This window comes from Megalops cyprinoides, chromosome 15 (genome assembly GCF_013368585.1).
Source record: "Megalops cyprinoides isolate fMegCyp1 chromosome 15, fMegCyp1.pri, whole genome shotgun sequence".
Lineage (NCBI taxonomy): Eukaryota > Metazoa > Chordata > Actinopteri > Elopiformes > Megalopidae > Megalops > Megalops cyprinoides.
In genome coordinates this window covers 27,963,234-27,980,508 of record NC_050597.1, presented here as the reverse complement: position 1 = coordinate 27,980,508, position 17,275 = coordinate 27,963,234, and the positions used below count along the sequence as shown (strand labels likewise).

Below are 17,275 nucleotides of genomic sequence, written 5' to 3'. Positions count from 1 at the left end.
AGGTCATGTCATCAGTTGCTTTGAAGATTGGGATTCACTGATCATGAGTTCCTGCACAAATGCTGGTGGTTCAGGAATGACATGTCATTGGTCACGTGTCATTTGGTTTACCTAAATCCACATTTTAAAGCCTACACTTTCTTGGTTAGCTTTATAGTCAAAACCATGGTTTCTGTCTTTTGTTGTTATCCAAAACATCTCACAGGCTATACACTCAGTGAGCACCCATTTAAACAGGCAGATTTTTACTTGAGAGGTAAGGATTAAGTCCCTTGCTGAAGTATACAACAGCAGTGACCCTCTGCTCCAAAACCTGGTGCTTTAACTACTGCACCCACATGATAACTGGCATTACCTAACCCTCTCCCTAACCATCAGCTAACCCTTTGGCTTATTCAAAAGCCAGGAATTTGCTTTCATTCACCTTTGCAGAAACAATTGTTCATCAGGGATGCAGCCTGCTGAGAAAGTGAGTGACAGCTTGTATATGCAGTGCACTGTATGTGTGTGTATGCGTGTTCATACACAAATGAATGTGTGTGTGTGTTACCGTGTTTTGTGTGCATGAATGTGTACTGTGTGTGTGTGTGTGTGGTTGTGTGTGTGTGTATGTGAGGTGTGTGCAGTGTGTATGTCTGTATGTGTGCCTGTGTATGTTTGTAGGATGTATGCATGTTTGTGTATCTGTATCCCTATCTTGGTTTAGATCTTATCTATCAGAACGATATCAGTTTGTCTCCATCAACAACGAATCCTCCGCTCGTTCCAGAGTAAAATATGGTATACCTCAAGGATCTGTGCTTGGACCTCTGCTCTTCTCGTTATACATGCTGCCTCTTGGCGATATCATCCGTAAACATGACATTAATTTCCACTGTTACGCGGACGACACTCAGTTATACATATCAGTCAAACCCGATGTCCCTCTGAATATTTCAAACATGGAGGCCTGCCTAACAGATGTAAAGAATTGGATGGCCCGAAACTTTCTCCTCCTCAACCCGGACAAAACCGAAATATTGGTCATAGGCCAAAATTCAATCAGGAGCAAACTCACTCATTTTACATTGGACCTTGATGGTGTCTCCCTTGCCCCGAGTGCAGCCATCAAAGACCTTGGTGTTGTTATTGATCCCGAGCTCTCCTTTGAAACTCACATAACTAACACCTCTAGGACTGCCTTCTTCCATCTGAGAAATATTGCTAAAATCAGGAAAATCGTATCAATTAACGACGCTGAAAAACTAATCCATGCCTTTGTAACATCCAGATTAGACTACTGTAATGCCCTCTTGTCAGGATGTGCAAACGTCTCATTAAAACCCCTTCAGCTGGTGCAAAATGCAGCTGCTCGAATCTTAACTAAAACTAAACGCTTTGAGCACATCACCCCAGTTCTGGCCTCTCTCCATTGGCTACCTATTAAATACCGGATCATTTTTAAAATACTCTTACTCACATTTAAGGCTTTAAATGGGCTTGCCCCCCCCTATCTTAAGGACCTTCTTCATCCATATCTTCCGCAGAGAGCTCTTCGCTCCCAAAATGCCGGGCTTCTCACCATTCCAAGAGTGGGCAAAACTACTGTAGGCGGTAGAGCCTTTTCCTATCAAGCCCCTCTCCTGTGGAACAGTTTACCCTCTGAGATTCGGGGAACAGACTCTCTCTCCACCTTTAAGTCTAGGCTCAAAACATATCTATATAGTAAATCCTTCAGCTGAGGGACATGGCCTGGTGCTGGCGTGGATCATAGAGTCTCTGGTGGACTAAGTGGTCATTGCTTTCATGGACCCTGTGCCGTGATCTGGTGTTGACCGTCTTAGGGTTGCCCTCATGACTATGCCGGTCCCTTGCCTCCCGTCCCCTAGGTTATGCTGCCATAATGTTAGCCTGCCGGGGTCTTTCCTTATTGCACACCTTTTTCCCTGCCCCTCCCCTGCCTCTCTGTTCTACATCCCTGCCATTCTTATCATCCACTAACCACTGTTTTCTGTTTGCTTCCTATTCCCTGCTCCGGGCTCCTGTCCGGAGCTGTAGCCCAAGCGTCTCATCTCGTTTTCCAGTCCTGCTACCTCGCTGCCCTGCCCATCAAAGCCAACTGCATTCCAAGACCCGGACATCCTAGGAGACATTCTTATAATCACTCTACTGTTAACTGCTATTGTTTGTCAATAACAAATGTACATTGCATAATATTGTGTCTAACTCTATCTGCCCAGTGCCGGCCAGAAGCAGATGGGCCCCCCCATGAGCCCGGTTCTGCTCAAGGTTTCTTCCTGATAGGGAGTTTTTCCTTGCCACTGTTGCCTTTTTGGCTTGCTCTCAGGGGGTCTCAGGCCTGGGAACAATGTAAAGCTGCTTTGTGACAACTTGTGTTGTAAAAAGCGCTATACAAATAAAAATGAATTGAATTGAATTGAATAGTATGGGTGGAATGTATTTTTGTTTGTGTTGTTTGTGTGTATGCATGTCTGCAGTAAGCATGTGTGTATGTGTGCCTATAGGATCTCCTTATTATCCTCAAGGGGCAATTTTTTGTACAGCCAGCAGTATCCACACAACATCAACTATGCACTGCACAACTGCTGCTGCGTGACGTCATTACCAGCACCACTTTTGGATATACAGTGCATATGTGTGTATGTGCATGTGTGTGCATTTGTGTCTGTTTGTCTGCAGTGCGGGTGTATTCATGGGTATGTGTGTCTGTGTGTGCATGTACATTTGTATCTGGACCGTATGCATGTTTGTGTCTGTAAAGTGCTTGTATGTGTTTGCATCTGTGTTTGTGGTTGTGTGTGTGTGTGTGTGTTACAGTGGTAGTGGCTGCAGTACATCTAATGGTGTGCTGGAGCTACAGTATATTCTCTCCACCCCCGGAGTCTCTGCGGGCAGTGCTGACATGCCTCGCCTTGCCATGTCATCGACTCATGCTACCGTCCATTTGTCACAATTTATCTCACTGCAGTCAAAGCTGGACTGGAAATTAAATGTCTGTTATCTACCAGAAAGGGAGTTCTGCACAGCAGACATGACAAGTGTCTTTAGGCTCCCATTCCCACACTTATTTAAACAAAGTGTATTTTATGAATGATACTTTTTACGTGATAAGATAACACCTGATACAGCCCAGGGTTTAAACGGGGGAAAGCAGATTAACAGCCATTAGCTACTACATTAGTGCTGGTCTTCATTTTCTGCGATATCTAATCAAACAAGAAGTACATAGTCCATGACGCAAGGTGTCACTCTAGAGTAGCGTAAATCCACCACTTGAAGTGCTCCTACTTCAGGAAATGCCTGATCCGACATCCCGACCTGCAGACGAATCCCGCCAGCCTGCCAGGAGCCGCTCGCATCCATAGGTTTTTCATTCCGTATGTGCATGTTAATACCTTTAAACCTGTTAGCTTCATGTAAAAGGTTACTCAATAAGGACTCAAGGTATATTTACATTGCTTTATATTACGTAATACATTATATAACACGAACGCGCGCGCACACACACACACACAAAAGGGAGTTATGCAGTGACCAAAAAAGTGTTAAACAAATGAAAAATATCTTATATTTTAGATTGCTCAAAGTAGCCAAAATATGTTTTTTTTTTTTTAAATAATTTATACATATGTGTATTCCATCATTCATCAAAAAATATTTATGACCGAAACCCTCTTTGCCCACAAGATACGGCTGCTGCTCTGAGCAAGATTAAATACGTACTCCATCACGGTGAAGACTCACGGAGCCACTGAGGACACGGAATTTGAAGTTTAATCGCGTGGGAGAAAGAGACAGACAGGCATCTTTAAATTAGCCGTGGCCCCACTAACATAACCACCCCCCATTCGGCTCGACTTTGCAGGCTCTAGGCTCTTATGCGTAGAGTTTGCAGTCTTATAAATAAGTAGCTACAGCTGTTTGTTGGAAGCTCTCTGGGTTAGCGCAGATCACATTAGCCCATCTGCTGTTAAGAAAAGCAAATATGAAATATGATTCACGAAACATGCCTAATACGAGATTTTACGTGTTCTTTTGAAGATTTTTTCTTGTGTTTTCCATTTATCGAACATCCAATACTATTCAGCTCTTATGCTTTCGTTCATATATAACATTCTCCGGTGAAATCCCAGTGGTGGATGCATTATTAAAATGAGGCTGCCATAGCCGCAACCAGTGGCGCCGTTAGGTCCGATCATTCGGGGCTATAGACCCGAATATTTTAAGCCTAGCCCCAGATATTTTCGCCCTGAAAAAGGAGGTGTTTATAGCAAAACGACAGTGTACTGTGTAACAGAGTGGAACTTGAGTTGCAGCGTCCGAAGGTGTGATAATAATTATTTATTATAAAGGTAGACATAACCTCCCCAACCTACCGATGCAGATGTCCCTTCAAAAAAAAAAAGACAAGCCCCAGGCATGCTTGACTTAGCCCCTGATCTTTTCAATAGCTAGAAACGTCCCTGGCCGCAACTCCAGCACTTTGCCAGTTAGAATTACAGCACGTGAGCTAAGGTGTTTTCACAGCCGAAAGTGTTGGGTTTCAACAGGTTATTGACTATAAGAATGCCAACAAACGCAAAACTAATATTAAACCAGACTCAATTAAATACAGTATTTATTTAGTTAACCCTGATCATAAATGGCCTTACTAAACAGAAATAATCAAATGCCCGCACACTTTCTGTCCCCGAATGCAATTTATTTTCGAAGTGCACACAAGACCAAGTCTAGATCCGAAATGGATCTTCCACAGCCGAGGCAACTTGGAGTCTTCTCCGGCGCTTCAGGAACATCAGGTTGACCCTGTGAGGAAATGTACTTTTCCTGTCTGAGTCAGAACGCATTCAACGCTCCGCCGCCGTCTTGCAAGTCTACGTTGTCTTTGTGAGTGACTTTTGTTAACCTCCCACCATTACATGACACCAAGATTAATGCATGCCTCGCAAATCTGATGTGTTGGTTTCAGATAAGGGCCGTTCTCATTGACGCATAGTAACTCAGCATGTCAAGACATTTCGTCTCCCCTCCAGACGACAGTTCATCGCACCCTGCATGTGTTTGAACAAGTGAGACGCAAACAGTGCAAACACTTCGCGGATAAAAGATGAACTGCTGAATGAACCGCGTGTCCATGCGGGTCGTCAGAAAGCATTAGCACCGCGTTAATGTAGATATCGAAAGAGCGAAAGTGAAGTGACGAATTATGTTATGAGCCCGGGAAAGAAACATTGAAAGACGACGGAGCTGTCAGTAATGTCGCGCACGAGTCACGAAAGGGTGCCTTTGTGAAAATATACAACGGCACTCAAGTTTTCTAGAACCAGACATAGGCTACTTCTCATACTCTCATATATTAATTTTGGTGTCATTTATGCATTTTGAAAGAGTCGGATATGCATTAAAACAAACGCGGTTTTCACAGTTCCCAGTCATGCTGTGGTATCGCTGCAGTACACTACAGGAGAGGGTAAACAAGTGTTTATTACAGGCCCTCTGTTTATTTTTGATATATATTTTCATCTCAGTAATGTTGCCCTAGAAACCAAGCTCCGAGGGAGGAAGTAGATGGTCTCGTCGACTGTGTGCGGAATGTGTTACGCGTTCTTTTGGCATCAATGACGTTTCAAACCCTGACGCTCTTTCCGATGAGATTGCACTGAATGAAGAAAAACATGTGGAGAATGCTTAATCTCTCCTCTGAATCTTTTCAATGCATATAAATTGAACCCTTGTCCTATCAGAGACACTTCTGATTATAGCATTAGGACACGTGGTGTATTTTATGCACCGCCACAATTTGGTTTTGTCATTTGTCATTTACATGGGGATGGCCGTGCATGCGTATGCAATGGTGTGATTTGCATGACTGCCATACAATAAGACTTAAGTGAAACTGGCGTTAGCTTCCAAGAAGGATAGTAATGTCACATGGAAGCCAATAATTAAAAACTGAGTATCCTAAACAATATATTTAGGTAGGCCCTGCTTTTTTTCCGTTGCTTATGCCACTATGGGGGCGATTCAAACCAGCCGTTAAGTGGTTTGGCCCCGAGGTTGTATGATATGTCTGAATTTGTTAAACGTCATGGGACAGTGACAGCAGTGAATTGGTATCATGAAACACATCCAAAAAGCTCTTGGTGAGACCACACAGCATGGAAAAACAATTAGCATGCTCCTTTTTTCTGTCTTGAAAAGGCATTGAGGCACCCATTAAAGTACATTCATGTGGTTAGAAATGCTACCCATTCCAAACATCTCTTCTTACCAATTATACTTTGCAAGATTGTATTTGCTCAAAAGGCTTTGGTTACAAGGTTCTGTTTGCAGGTTTTAATTCGATATGTTGCTCCAAATAATTTCATGAAGGAACGGCATACATACAATATAAGGTATTTTTCAACGCACAGTCAACACTACGTGGTCCAAAAAAGTATTTTTAACTTCAGGCCAAGCGTTATGTACGAGCAGACTTTAAGATCAGCGCCATCTAATGGTAGTCTGTTAGAAATGATTACGGTGGCCTGATGAGCGTGTGCTTAAAACACTAGCGCAGACTGAAAGATTTTTTAACTGTGATGACTACAAACATTTAAACCCTGTTGATTCTGAGTACGTGTATGAAGCAATTCATGGCTAAAATGTTGCTGTAAGATTAGACACACTGAGCTTGAATTTAAATAGTGCCGGGAATGTTGTGTGTTTTTATGACTTCTGAGAAGGAATGTGTTCACTAGAAAGTTCATTACCTTGCTATTTTTTAATGAGGATTGGTACTCAAATCCCCAGTGATTCAGGTTTAAGCTGGTAGCTTAGTATTTAAAGTGCACCCAGGTTATTTTTACTTGTTCACCATACTGTTGTTACTCAGAAACTCAAGGAAAGTGTTTTTGACTGATGTGCCCAGCAGGCAACAGCAACAGATTTGCAGGGCTGATTTATAAAATCTTGGAATTTCCAACAAAAGGCTTTCTTCAAGTGATAAAAGGTGACCTTAAAGGAAACCGGTAAAACCTGCACAAGCAGAACTTTTGGGTCCCCTGGAGAGCCACCTCTTCCTCCCACAGGCCTGTGTTGTGATTAAGGACCAGCGCTGCTTTTCAGAACAGCACATCTCTGCCACAAAGTGTGCATAACTCAGCAGCATTCCAGTGGGAAAAGCACCAGTGATCTTCAATGAACTCCCTTCACTCTCCCTTGTAACCACCAGGTTGCAGGTTCAGATCTCATCTGCGGCTTTGCTGTTGTACCCTTGAGCAAAGAATTTAGCTGCAATGGCTGAAACCAATATCCAGAGACATCAACTGGTACTCTGTAAAATGAAGTCCTCTGCAAAGCACCTCTGACACCTGTTTACCAAAGCTAAATGTGTTAAGACGCATGCTCACAGGACTGGTATATGCACAAACTGACTCAGTTTCATTACACTGGTATGTGCTTTACAACATTTAATTAGATGGGTGCTGCTGTTTTTTTATTGCTAATGGCTATATCGCAGCATGAAACGCACTTATGCACCACGAATAACCGGACCTCTAATCTGGAAATGAGCGAGCTGGAAGAGAAACAAAGGGATCTTTATCGAGTGCATGGGGATTTGCATTTTTCTCAACAAGAGTCGACCTGTATATCAAAGCTGTAAATTAGCCCAGTTCTCTGTGCTTTCGCCAGCACCGTGTACGACAGGCTTAGCTCGCTGTTCACCTCGATATCGCTCAGCGGAAGTCGAGCGGCTTTGGAGGACTGCTTTTTCCATTGGTCAATGGGCCTTTGTTAGTCACACATTCTCCCCATCGCGCGCAACATTTCCAGATGCCTGACGGCCGTGGTCGTGTTCTTATGCATTCGGCTACACCACCAGAGTCTTACTTCCCCTTTATTCCCCCATTCCTCTTATTTTACATTTCTTGACGGGCTTGTCCTGAATTTATTTCAACAAGAGGTTGTTTAGGACCGCTGAGTATTATTTGTAGCACAGGATGAGCATTTAGTCTGGGTCATGGGAATGCTGAGAGCTTTTTATTGATTTGTGTTCAGTTTTAGCCTCAATCATATTTGCTTTGCCGGGTTTGTGCAAAGTGGCTGATCGCTAGCACCAAGTTTGTGCGCTAATATTACGCTGCACGAGCCCAGAGGAGCTGGCAACAGAATGGCACTGGCACTTTATGGCCTTAGCAGCTGATCCTGAACCAGTCTCAAAATTTCACAAGCAGTGGTGGGGGCTTAAACTGAGGGGCTGGACAAGCTGATCAGAGATCTGATGTCATGGTTAGAAAAGACTCAAAACAGCTGGAATGCAATCACAGCCTCAGCAGCCAACCACCTCAACTCACTAACAACGTAAGGGATACTGGTCTTGGGAACCACCACTAGGTGGTTAAAATGAAACAGTGTTAAAATGAAAAATGCACTGGTGAATTTCCATGATCAAAGCACAAGAGATCCTCTCCATTCAAATACTGCTTGTACAGTCCACGGGCAAACACACATTGTACTATGGTTAGTAATACATTGCAAACTGGTGCTGTGTTATTAAAACGAGCCCCACTGTGGCTCCTCTTGACGTGTTCTGCAGCCAGGACTACTTCATCATGAAGAGACAAGAGACAGGTGAGGAAACACAGGAAACTCTACTTTAGTGCAGTGATACATGGAGACAAATGGGAGCAAATATATGATGTGGAAACCTATAGATAAGATGGAACCATTTTGATAAAGTGTGCAGAACTGCAAATCCTCACTGCAGACATGAAGTGTGTAGTATGCATTAAGAGATAGGGGAGAGGGAAGTCTTGCCAAGAGAAGGTTCCCCTGTGTGTTTTTTTTAGTTGGATATTCATCATGCAGTCAGTGATGACCCACCCTGTGGATCCATCTCTGGCGTGGATACACTGAACTCACCGTCAACTCCTGAACTTGTTCCGTCGTTCCTCAGGAACGTTTCAAAGGGCATGCAGGGTTTATCTCTGAGAAGAGATCAGAAGTTGACCCTGCAGTCATCATTTGATGTGTGTACCTAATTGGACCTTAATATTAATGTTAGATTTTCTAGGAGATGTCAGCACATGTTTGAAAATGAACCTCAGGGAATGTGTTTAGTTGGAAGTGCCCGGCACACATCAAGTCAATGGCCCTGGCTATTGAGTGGTTGGTGCTGTGCGTCCAACCAAAAATATTCCCAGTGTTTGACATTCACATAGAACAACCCTCCCTACCTTCATAGAAAAGCCTTCCATCAGTCTTTTGAGGAGAAACTACGAATAGCTAGTCATGTAACATGTCACTGCTCTTTCTCGGACGGGTAATCTGAGACATTTTAAGAGCCTGTCGCCATGCATGGTTTTAATCCATCATAATCCATTTCGACTAGAAGTGAGCCTGTGCGTACAACCTCTGACATCAATACAAACAGGCTGGAAGGGATGGCCACTGGTGCGACGTCTCCCCGCACAATGGCAAACATCTGTCGATTGTCAGGGTCGGTCTTTATTGAAACCGCGTGCCTCCCGGGCCCTTGCCAGCCACCATTAATCATCTCATTAGAGGCTGCTTACAGGAAAACAATTAGGGGAGTCTTTCAGCACATATTAAATCTGCAAAATACGTTCGACCTTGCGATGAGCGCTTTGGAGTTTAATGGTCAGACCAGTGTAAGGTCACTGCGACCGTTCAGTCGCCGGTCAGTGAGGTGGGGGGTTGAGGGAGTTAACCTCCCTTCAGACTCCAGTAATCCCTTGCGGTCTCTGTTTGCTCAGATTTTCCACAGACTGCTAAAGTTGAGAGGTGCTTAATAGTTAATCTGGGGGAATATGTGGCGAGGGGGGGCACGGTCCTGGACGGACGTTTTGCAGGATGTTGTTACTTCGATCCCCAGGGGCAAGGTTGCATCGGAGTTGCCACATTAGCAAATCATTACCACCTCATCCAGCAATTATTAAACCACATCTGTGAGCGGAGACCTGAAAACCAACCCCCCCTTCATCTCCAGCCGCTCCCCTCTCACCTTGAGCCAGCTGTGGAGGTGTAATACGGGAGGACCTGGCTGGAGGGGCAGCAAGGTAGATGACCAGCGTTTCCCTAACTCGCACCAGGGAGAGATCAGCCAGGGCCAGCACCTCGGGAGGGCCGAGTCCCCAGCGCAGTGGGGTCTTTCCCGCACCGGTCCGTAAGTCCAAAAAAACACCCCAGGGCCAGGGAGCTGCTCTGCTTTTCCCTCTCGCGGTATAATGGGATTACGCTGCAGTAGGCTCTTGGATATCTAAAGGCGCTGTTGAAAGGGAGAGACGGTTTTCATTGGAGGATGGGGACCTCGGCCGTGTGGGTTGTGGTGGAGTGCGCCTGCAGGATCCTGGGTGTTTCGACAGCAGCAGGTAGGGATCCTCGGGCCTTGTGCTTTAAATTTCTGAAACAATCAGAGCATCAGTGACATCTGTGTTTTACCAAAATGGTGCATTGAGAGAATCTTGTCTATGAGGAACTGTCAGGTGTGGAATGTAAAAAGATGTAGGGTCCATCAGCATGCAATGATAAAGGGAGTTAGTGAATTCATCATGTAAGTGAATGCAAACGTCTCCAGCCACTTTTGCTACTGTCTGCTGAGTTTTATAGCAGACTTACATTCACTTTGAGAGCTGGTCTCACAAGAACAAAAGAGGAAATCAGCCTACATAAACATCCGTAGTATGGCTCATGTCCCATATCTAAAGGTCATCAAAGGTCACAGAGGCATACACAGTGCATAAACCTGCGTGTTTTTAATGAGCTGTATGAAGTTTATCACCCTGCTCCAGTGCATTGCGGGCTCCCCCTTCTCTGTACCCCCGGTTTCCACACCGACCCCATATGTATCGAGTGAGATCAGAGCAGCGCCGTCCAAGGGCGGGTTGCTGTCGACAACCACCCGCCATGAATCAGAGGGGGAAATAGTTACTTGACTGGCCTCCCCACTGCTCCCCTTCCGCTAGGACAGCCGTGTGCAGAGCCGTTTTTTTTTCTGTCTCCCATTCATCCTCCCAGAACATGCGTTCAGGGCACACTCAGTACAAAGTGCATTGGTCAAGGCTCCACTACTTAAAGTAATTTAATGCTACACAGTGAAGCTGTCTATCCAGGACACACACCCCTGCTCCTGGGTGCTTAAGCCCAGTTCTAGTAACTGACACTGGATGATTTCAATAACCTCATAACCTCAGTCTGTCTGACTTTGTATCATGGTCAGAAAGTGTTCCATGAAAAGTATAGTTTGATGCAAATGCACTTATTTTGCACATTACCACATAATGTCATGTTTTGTAATTAGAAGTGTACTGTGTAACCATTACCCTGTATCTGGTAGGAATCAAAACAAGAGTGCTTTGTGTGAGGTGTAATTAGCATCCAAACAAACACATTGTGTCCATGTTAGCATTAATTACTAGGCTTTCAGTAAATGGCGGAATTGATAAATAAGTGGAACATTTCTTTCAGAAGTTAGAGACAAATGTGGAACCCCTTAATAAGCCTGCTTATTTACACTGGCAGAGTGTTAACAGAATTAATTTACGCAAACAATAAACCAGCTCCATTATAAATACCTTTTCGCCATACCGCATAAATAAACCTCACAAAAACATTCCACATGTTTCTGGGCTGTTTTGACGCCAAAGAAAGTACACACATTACAGCTTTTCACCTCACGTTAATCCACATGTGACTGTTTACACACTTGCTTATACTGAATTCACCCAGTGTAACCTGTTTAAAAGGTATTTAATGTGCTGTTTAGAAAGAGCAAATTAAAAGAGCGTTGGCGTGGTGTTTGCCGAGGTTTTTGTTGGAACAGACTGTGATACCTGGTCTGTCAAATGAATATTTCCATGTGAATTCTGTTCAAACACAGTCAATCATAAATTGTTCAGTACAGCTTCAATTTAATATGGTTTAAAAGATTATGTTAAGTCTTGATTGATGGGATTCAAAAACAGAGGAACATTCTGTTGTTTTTAACTTTTTTCTGTCTTTGTTTTCCTGATAACAAAAGGAAAAGTGGTTTATTTATTATCAGTGCTGTTCTTCTGATATCTCAAATAGATAGATAGATAGAGCATATTTTATTAACCCCTACAGGGAAATTTGTTTGCCAACTTGGCCATGCGATGTCAGACACATATACAAAGACGTAAGAGACAAGCATTTTCCACTGTAGCATTTCACACTGATTTCTGTATGGGGGTTAGCAGGTACAATATGCTTTTTTAAAAAGCATGTATGGTATATTTAAGGTAAATTTTGTGAAGGCTTTCTCTGGTGAAGAATTTCAATGAAATCAAATGCAAACTACACTGCAACAAAGTTATTTTTGTAAACTCTGACACCTAGTGGGTAAATTCTTGTAGTGACTCATTTGATAACTTTCAGAAAGTGGAGCATGTCAACAGCGTGCAACAGAGTGCAGTAGTATAGTACAGTTAATTATATAGTTAATATAATAAGTGGAGGTATAGTAGTAAATGTCCTGAATTGTGACACCCTGTAGAAGGGCAAAAGCTGAATTAAATAAGAATGTGAAATCTGTGCTTGGCATACTTGTCCCAAATCATGTTCCACAACTGGTAGGGGTTGTTGCACTAATCAAATGTGGCATGATAGAAAAACAGCATGTCTATCCTGTTTATTAGCATCAGCATAGAGCAGATGTGGCCAGATGCCAACCCTGTATACATGCATTAATATAATCCTCTGTGTCCAATATCAGCTCATCCAGCACATATAAAGATCAGTTGATCTGATACCTGCTCTGAGCTGATGCCTATGAATAAACAGTTATTAATCCATATATCATCTGGATAGGCTGATAGCAGGCACTGAGGATGAAGTGAGTCAATCCAGACAATATAGTGTCTGTAACAACCATCTCTGTTCAACTGTCTGTGACCACAGTGATGTGTGCGGTGGGGGTGGAGACGTTGCGCCAGGGAGAGTTCCACAGCCTGGCTGTTTACCTTCTGTGAGTATTCAACAGCGCTAACCTGGGTCGGGGGGGGGGGGCAGGCCGATTTTGCCCCGCATCAGAGTTCTCCGTCTCCGTCCGTGGTTTTATGGAACGGGCGGTGGTTTTCGCAGAGGCCTGGAATAAGGTCAAGTGTTTGGCCGCCCAGGGCAAGAGGGGAAGAGCTGTAACCAGAGATAAGGAAGCAATAAGAGAGTTTATTAGACGTCTGTTTTCTCCTGCGTTTCACCACTTCAGCAGAGAAAGAGGGGGATGCCAGTTTCCCCTGAACAGCTCACAGAGAGCACGGCGGCCAAGCTTACACTCCCATCCTGGGACCGAGGCCAAACTGAAGATGAGACGCTCGCCCAGGCAGCAAAACCATCAGGAAGACATGTCCACAAGGAATAGCCAAGCAGAGACATTTATTGCATGTAAACTGGGGGAACAGCTATAAATAGATATTACATTATTCTGTATAAGCAAGAGCTGGGGATAATACGGTGCATTAAAGATGACATGGCCCCACCTCATGGCATGACATGAGAAAGATTAGATACAGAGCAGTATCAGACACTCATCTCATAGCAGAGCTTATCTCCTTGGATGGTAAACCAGTGTGATTGTAAACACTGTCCAACATTTCATACTTTTTCTGTTCAATGACTTTAAAGGAGTCTTGCCTTCATTTCTCCCTGTGAGAAATGAAAGGCAGGGAAAATGTTTGGTTGGATGTACCAAGTCTTTTTGAATCTGGACCCAGAGGCTGCATTCCAGTGTTATCCTTTAAGCCAAAGGTTCTATAGCACCAAGATCACTAAGTAACCCTGTTTTCAGCGGAAGTAGTTGTCTGTTGAAAATAGGATTACTGCGAGCCTGCAACCATGGTGGAGGCCCACAGCACAGAACAGGGATACCACAGATTCTTAATATATGGAACAGATAGTAGAGCTCAGTGCATTCCATATTGCTAATTCTGTCACTGCTATCTATAAAGCCACGGGTGTTCTAATTTGTGGGCTTGTTATGAACATTCTCAAAGGGGCGTGGTGTAAAACAGAGCAACCCACAGTAACCATGGGAACTTGCACAACCCTGTTACCAAGTGGAGCCTCCTACACGGAGGATGAAACAGACTCATGACCTGAAGATTTTTTTATAGAGAACATCTGTGGAGATACTTTTCATGAGGAAACAGCTGTGAGCTGCTGAAGTGCGCACACACAGATCTGGTGTCCCCTAAAGTAAGATTGTGTTTGCAGAGCTGATCAAGTTCATATCTCTGTTGATTATCTTTGAGACACTTTTTGCCTCATTGAACACTGGGTGTAGCACAACCAAATCAACATAAGGTTGTGCCCCATCTACCCTATAAATTGGCATAGCCGCATTGCAATTCCTATAGGAGATGTTCTGTCATCATAGTTTTGACAATGCTGATCATACATTGACTTTCTAATTTATTTAAAATTTATTTAATTTCTTAAATTTATTTGAGTGCTCAGATTCATCTTCATGCATTGGTAGGGCAATACATTTGCATGACGCATCCACTTAGCAGCATATGAAATAAATGTTACACAAGCTATTGATGTGACCATATGTTTGATTGTTTTTAGTTATTATTTTAATTGCCTCGCCATTGATTCTGTTGATTTATACTGTGAGTAGGCTCAACATTGCTGAGTAGGAGGTCAAACTGAATGGAGTGTGCAGTGGTCTACGGCAGCGTTTCCCAAACCTCTCCTGGAGGACCCCTTGTCCTGCATGTTTTAGATCTGTCCCTGCTCCAACACAGCTGATTCAAAAGATCAGTTTGTTATTAAGCATCTTCAGGAGTTCATAAAGAGTTGATCATTTGAATCAGCTGTGTTGGAGCAGGGAGAGATCTAAAACATGCAGGACAAGGGGTCCTCCAGGAGAGGTTTGGGAAACGCTGGTTTAAGGGATGAAGTTGCAAAGGTCCCTGCCCCAAAGTAGCTGTCACTTTTTCATCAAGGGTCTATCTGAAAGCTTTTTCCACTCCATCTCATCTTGCTCCCTAAGGAGTGGAGGCTTCCTTAGTGTTGGGGGAACGTTATTTCCAGCTCCAAAAAATCAGGCTTAAAGGCTTAAGGGATAACTGTGGAACTGGCCCAGGCCAGTTAAACTCATGTGTGTTTGGTATGTGCAATTGAGCACATTCCCTGGGGCTTTATTTCCAAGTAGCTGCTGACCTCTGCAAGAAAACTTCAAATTAATGTTTAAGCTTTAATTAGACGTACATATTTAACAGTCATTGTGATGTAAACTACTGGCACATTTTTTGGGGAACAGTTCTTGGTGCCATTTATATGTACAGTGTTGTGATCTGTGACAACCATGATGATGAAACATGCTCTGTCACGTTTCATTAAACTGTTCCTGTTGTATTTATTTTCTATAGTGTGTCCTCAGCTGGGATGATGTTATTTGAGCTGGCTTACTTCACTGATGCATTGCTGATGAGGTGCCTTCCGTAAGTACACAACGCGAATATTCTTGGTATGCGGTGATACACTCTTTTGCTTACTGTGAAAACTTTCCCTTTTAAAAAAGTGCTTTAAGTCTCTTTTTGACTCCCCTAATGTACCTCCATTTCAATGAATTTGAGTCTGGGATACTGGGGGTCTCTTAGATAGCATTTACATGTTTTCCTGTAGGTCATTTAATTTAATTTAAGGTAATGTAATTTAATGGTATGATATGCTTTACTGCGTTACAGCAGTGAAGATGTACTGGAGTTTTGTTGTACCTCATTTCTGAATTGTTTAATTGGAACCATTTCTTTTATGGAAGCTGATTCACCTGTTGTTACAGGTGCCACTGGTCCCAGCGCTTCAGATGATTCTTGTTCACGGGGCATCAGTTTCACTCAGCCTCCTGAACCATAAAACTGTTTTTATCTTATACTGAGGAGTCAGTTTTAGTTTCTGCTATTAGCATTTCCATATGATTTAAAGATACTGTACATGTACCTGCCATGAATACATGCTAGTGAACAAGCAGGTGGTAACCACTGCTATACAGCCAGCCAGTCTGCTGAGAATTTGCCTCACACTGTAACCTGAAGGCGCTGTAATTGACCAGCAGAGGGCAGGCCCTTGAAACATTTCAAACTCTCTCAGGCTCATTTTCGGTTATCTGGTTCTGTTGTTATGTGTTTATATGCCCCGAGGTTAAATGAACAGTGGCTCTGTTTCCTGTCCTGCTCTGCAGCTGCCCTCCTAAATGGAAGGTGTTCATCTTGTGGAAGAAGATGGCCAAACTGGGGGGCTTTCAGAAGTTCCTGTACTACACTCTCATGTCTGTGGTGTGCTTCCTTCACCCAGTGCTTGTGTGGCATGCAGTCATACCAGGTACTGCACCTTAAATTGTAATCTGTAGCATTTTCACAAGAGGTGAGGGATCACATCAGAATTAATATGATTATGATGATGATTTATTTCATTATCAGACATCATAAGGGTAATCCAAGACAACTTACACATCTTATATTTTTACATATTATGGATCAATTTATACAGCTAGATATAATGCACAGCTGTTAACTATATACCAAAGATGTTAAATTGCTCACTCAAAACCTTCTGGTCACATTAATGGCAGTTGACTAAGAATGATGACCTTGATAAACAGTTCCAGTCAGTTATCATTATGTATAGCCAGCATTCTGCCAATAGCCAGCAGACTGCCAACGCTTCATGTCATGCCAAACTGAATACTGGAAACCAAGACAGGAACACCAGCTTTCCTCTTAATGAAACAATGTAGTCTCTTCAATCAGTCTGTGCTCACACCTTGAAACAACATTTTCTCTTACAACGGAGACCAATGAACAAAATTCTGGTGCCGATTACAGGGACCATGCTTTTGGTCACTGGCTTTGCCTACTTCATTCTGAGCAAACGGAAGAAGACACTGCCTAAGGAGCCAGTCAGCCCGTCAGAAAGTTGTGAAGACCCGCCCACAGCAGCCACCTCCATCGGCGACCCCGGGGATGTGGAGCGGGCCTACTCCTTCTTCCGTATCATCTCGGGTAAGAGGGCCTCTTCGCTGTCGTATTTCCCGAGCGCAAGCAACGGAGAGGCCTCGAAAGACAGCTCCCAGGCGATGCTGGAGGAGTCGCTCCCCGCGGACGCGCCCGCAAGGAAACGCGACAAGAGACGTGTGCATTTCAAAGAGAAGGCTCTGCATGCTGTTCAGGACGAGACTGAAATGCAAGAGTACCAGGAAATGGACCAAGAAGAGACAACTTCAGACAAAGCACCCATGATCAGACTGTAA

General features: G+C 43.6%; 1 protein-coding gene across 1 annotated transcript; it reads left to right on the top strand.

Annotated features, from left to right (window-relative positions):
* Positions 1-10,303: 10,303 nt before the first annotated feature.
* Positions 10,304-17,275, top strand: tmem72 (transmembrane protein 72). The gene is made up of 5 exons (XM_036546148.1): positions 10,304-10,373; positions 12,922-12,988; positions 15,396-15,467; positions 16,208-16,347; positions 16,851-17,275. The coding sequence occupies exons 1-5, from the start codon at positions 10,304-10,306 to the stop codon at positions 17,273-17,275; spliced, it is 774 nt and encodes a 257-aa protein (XP_036402041.1).

What these genes read in the sequence shown, in the direction of transcription:
- tmem72 (XM_036546148.1), top strand. Translation starts at nt 10,304, where the DNA reads ATGGGGACCTCGGCCGTGTGGGTTGTGGTGGAGTGCGCCTGCAGGATC. An exon ending in AGCCTGGCTGTTTACCTTCT is followed by an intron (nt 12,989 to 15,395) that starts GTGAGTATTCAA and finishes TATTTTCTATAG; the next exon opens with TGTGTCCTCAGCTGGGATGA. An exon ending in GTGGCATGCAGTCATACCAG is followed by an intron (nt 16,348 to 16,850) that starts GTACTGCACCTT and finishes TGCCGATTACAG; the next exon opens with GGACCATGCTTTTGGTCACT.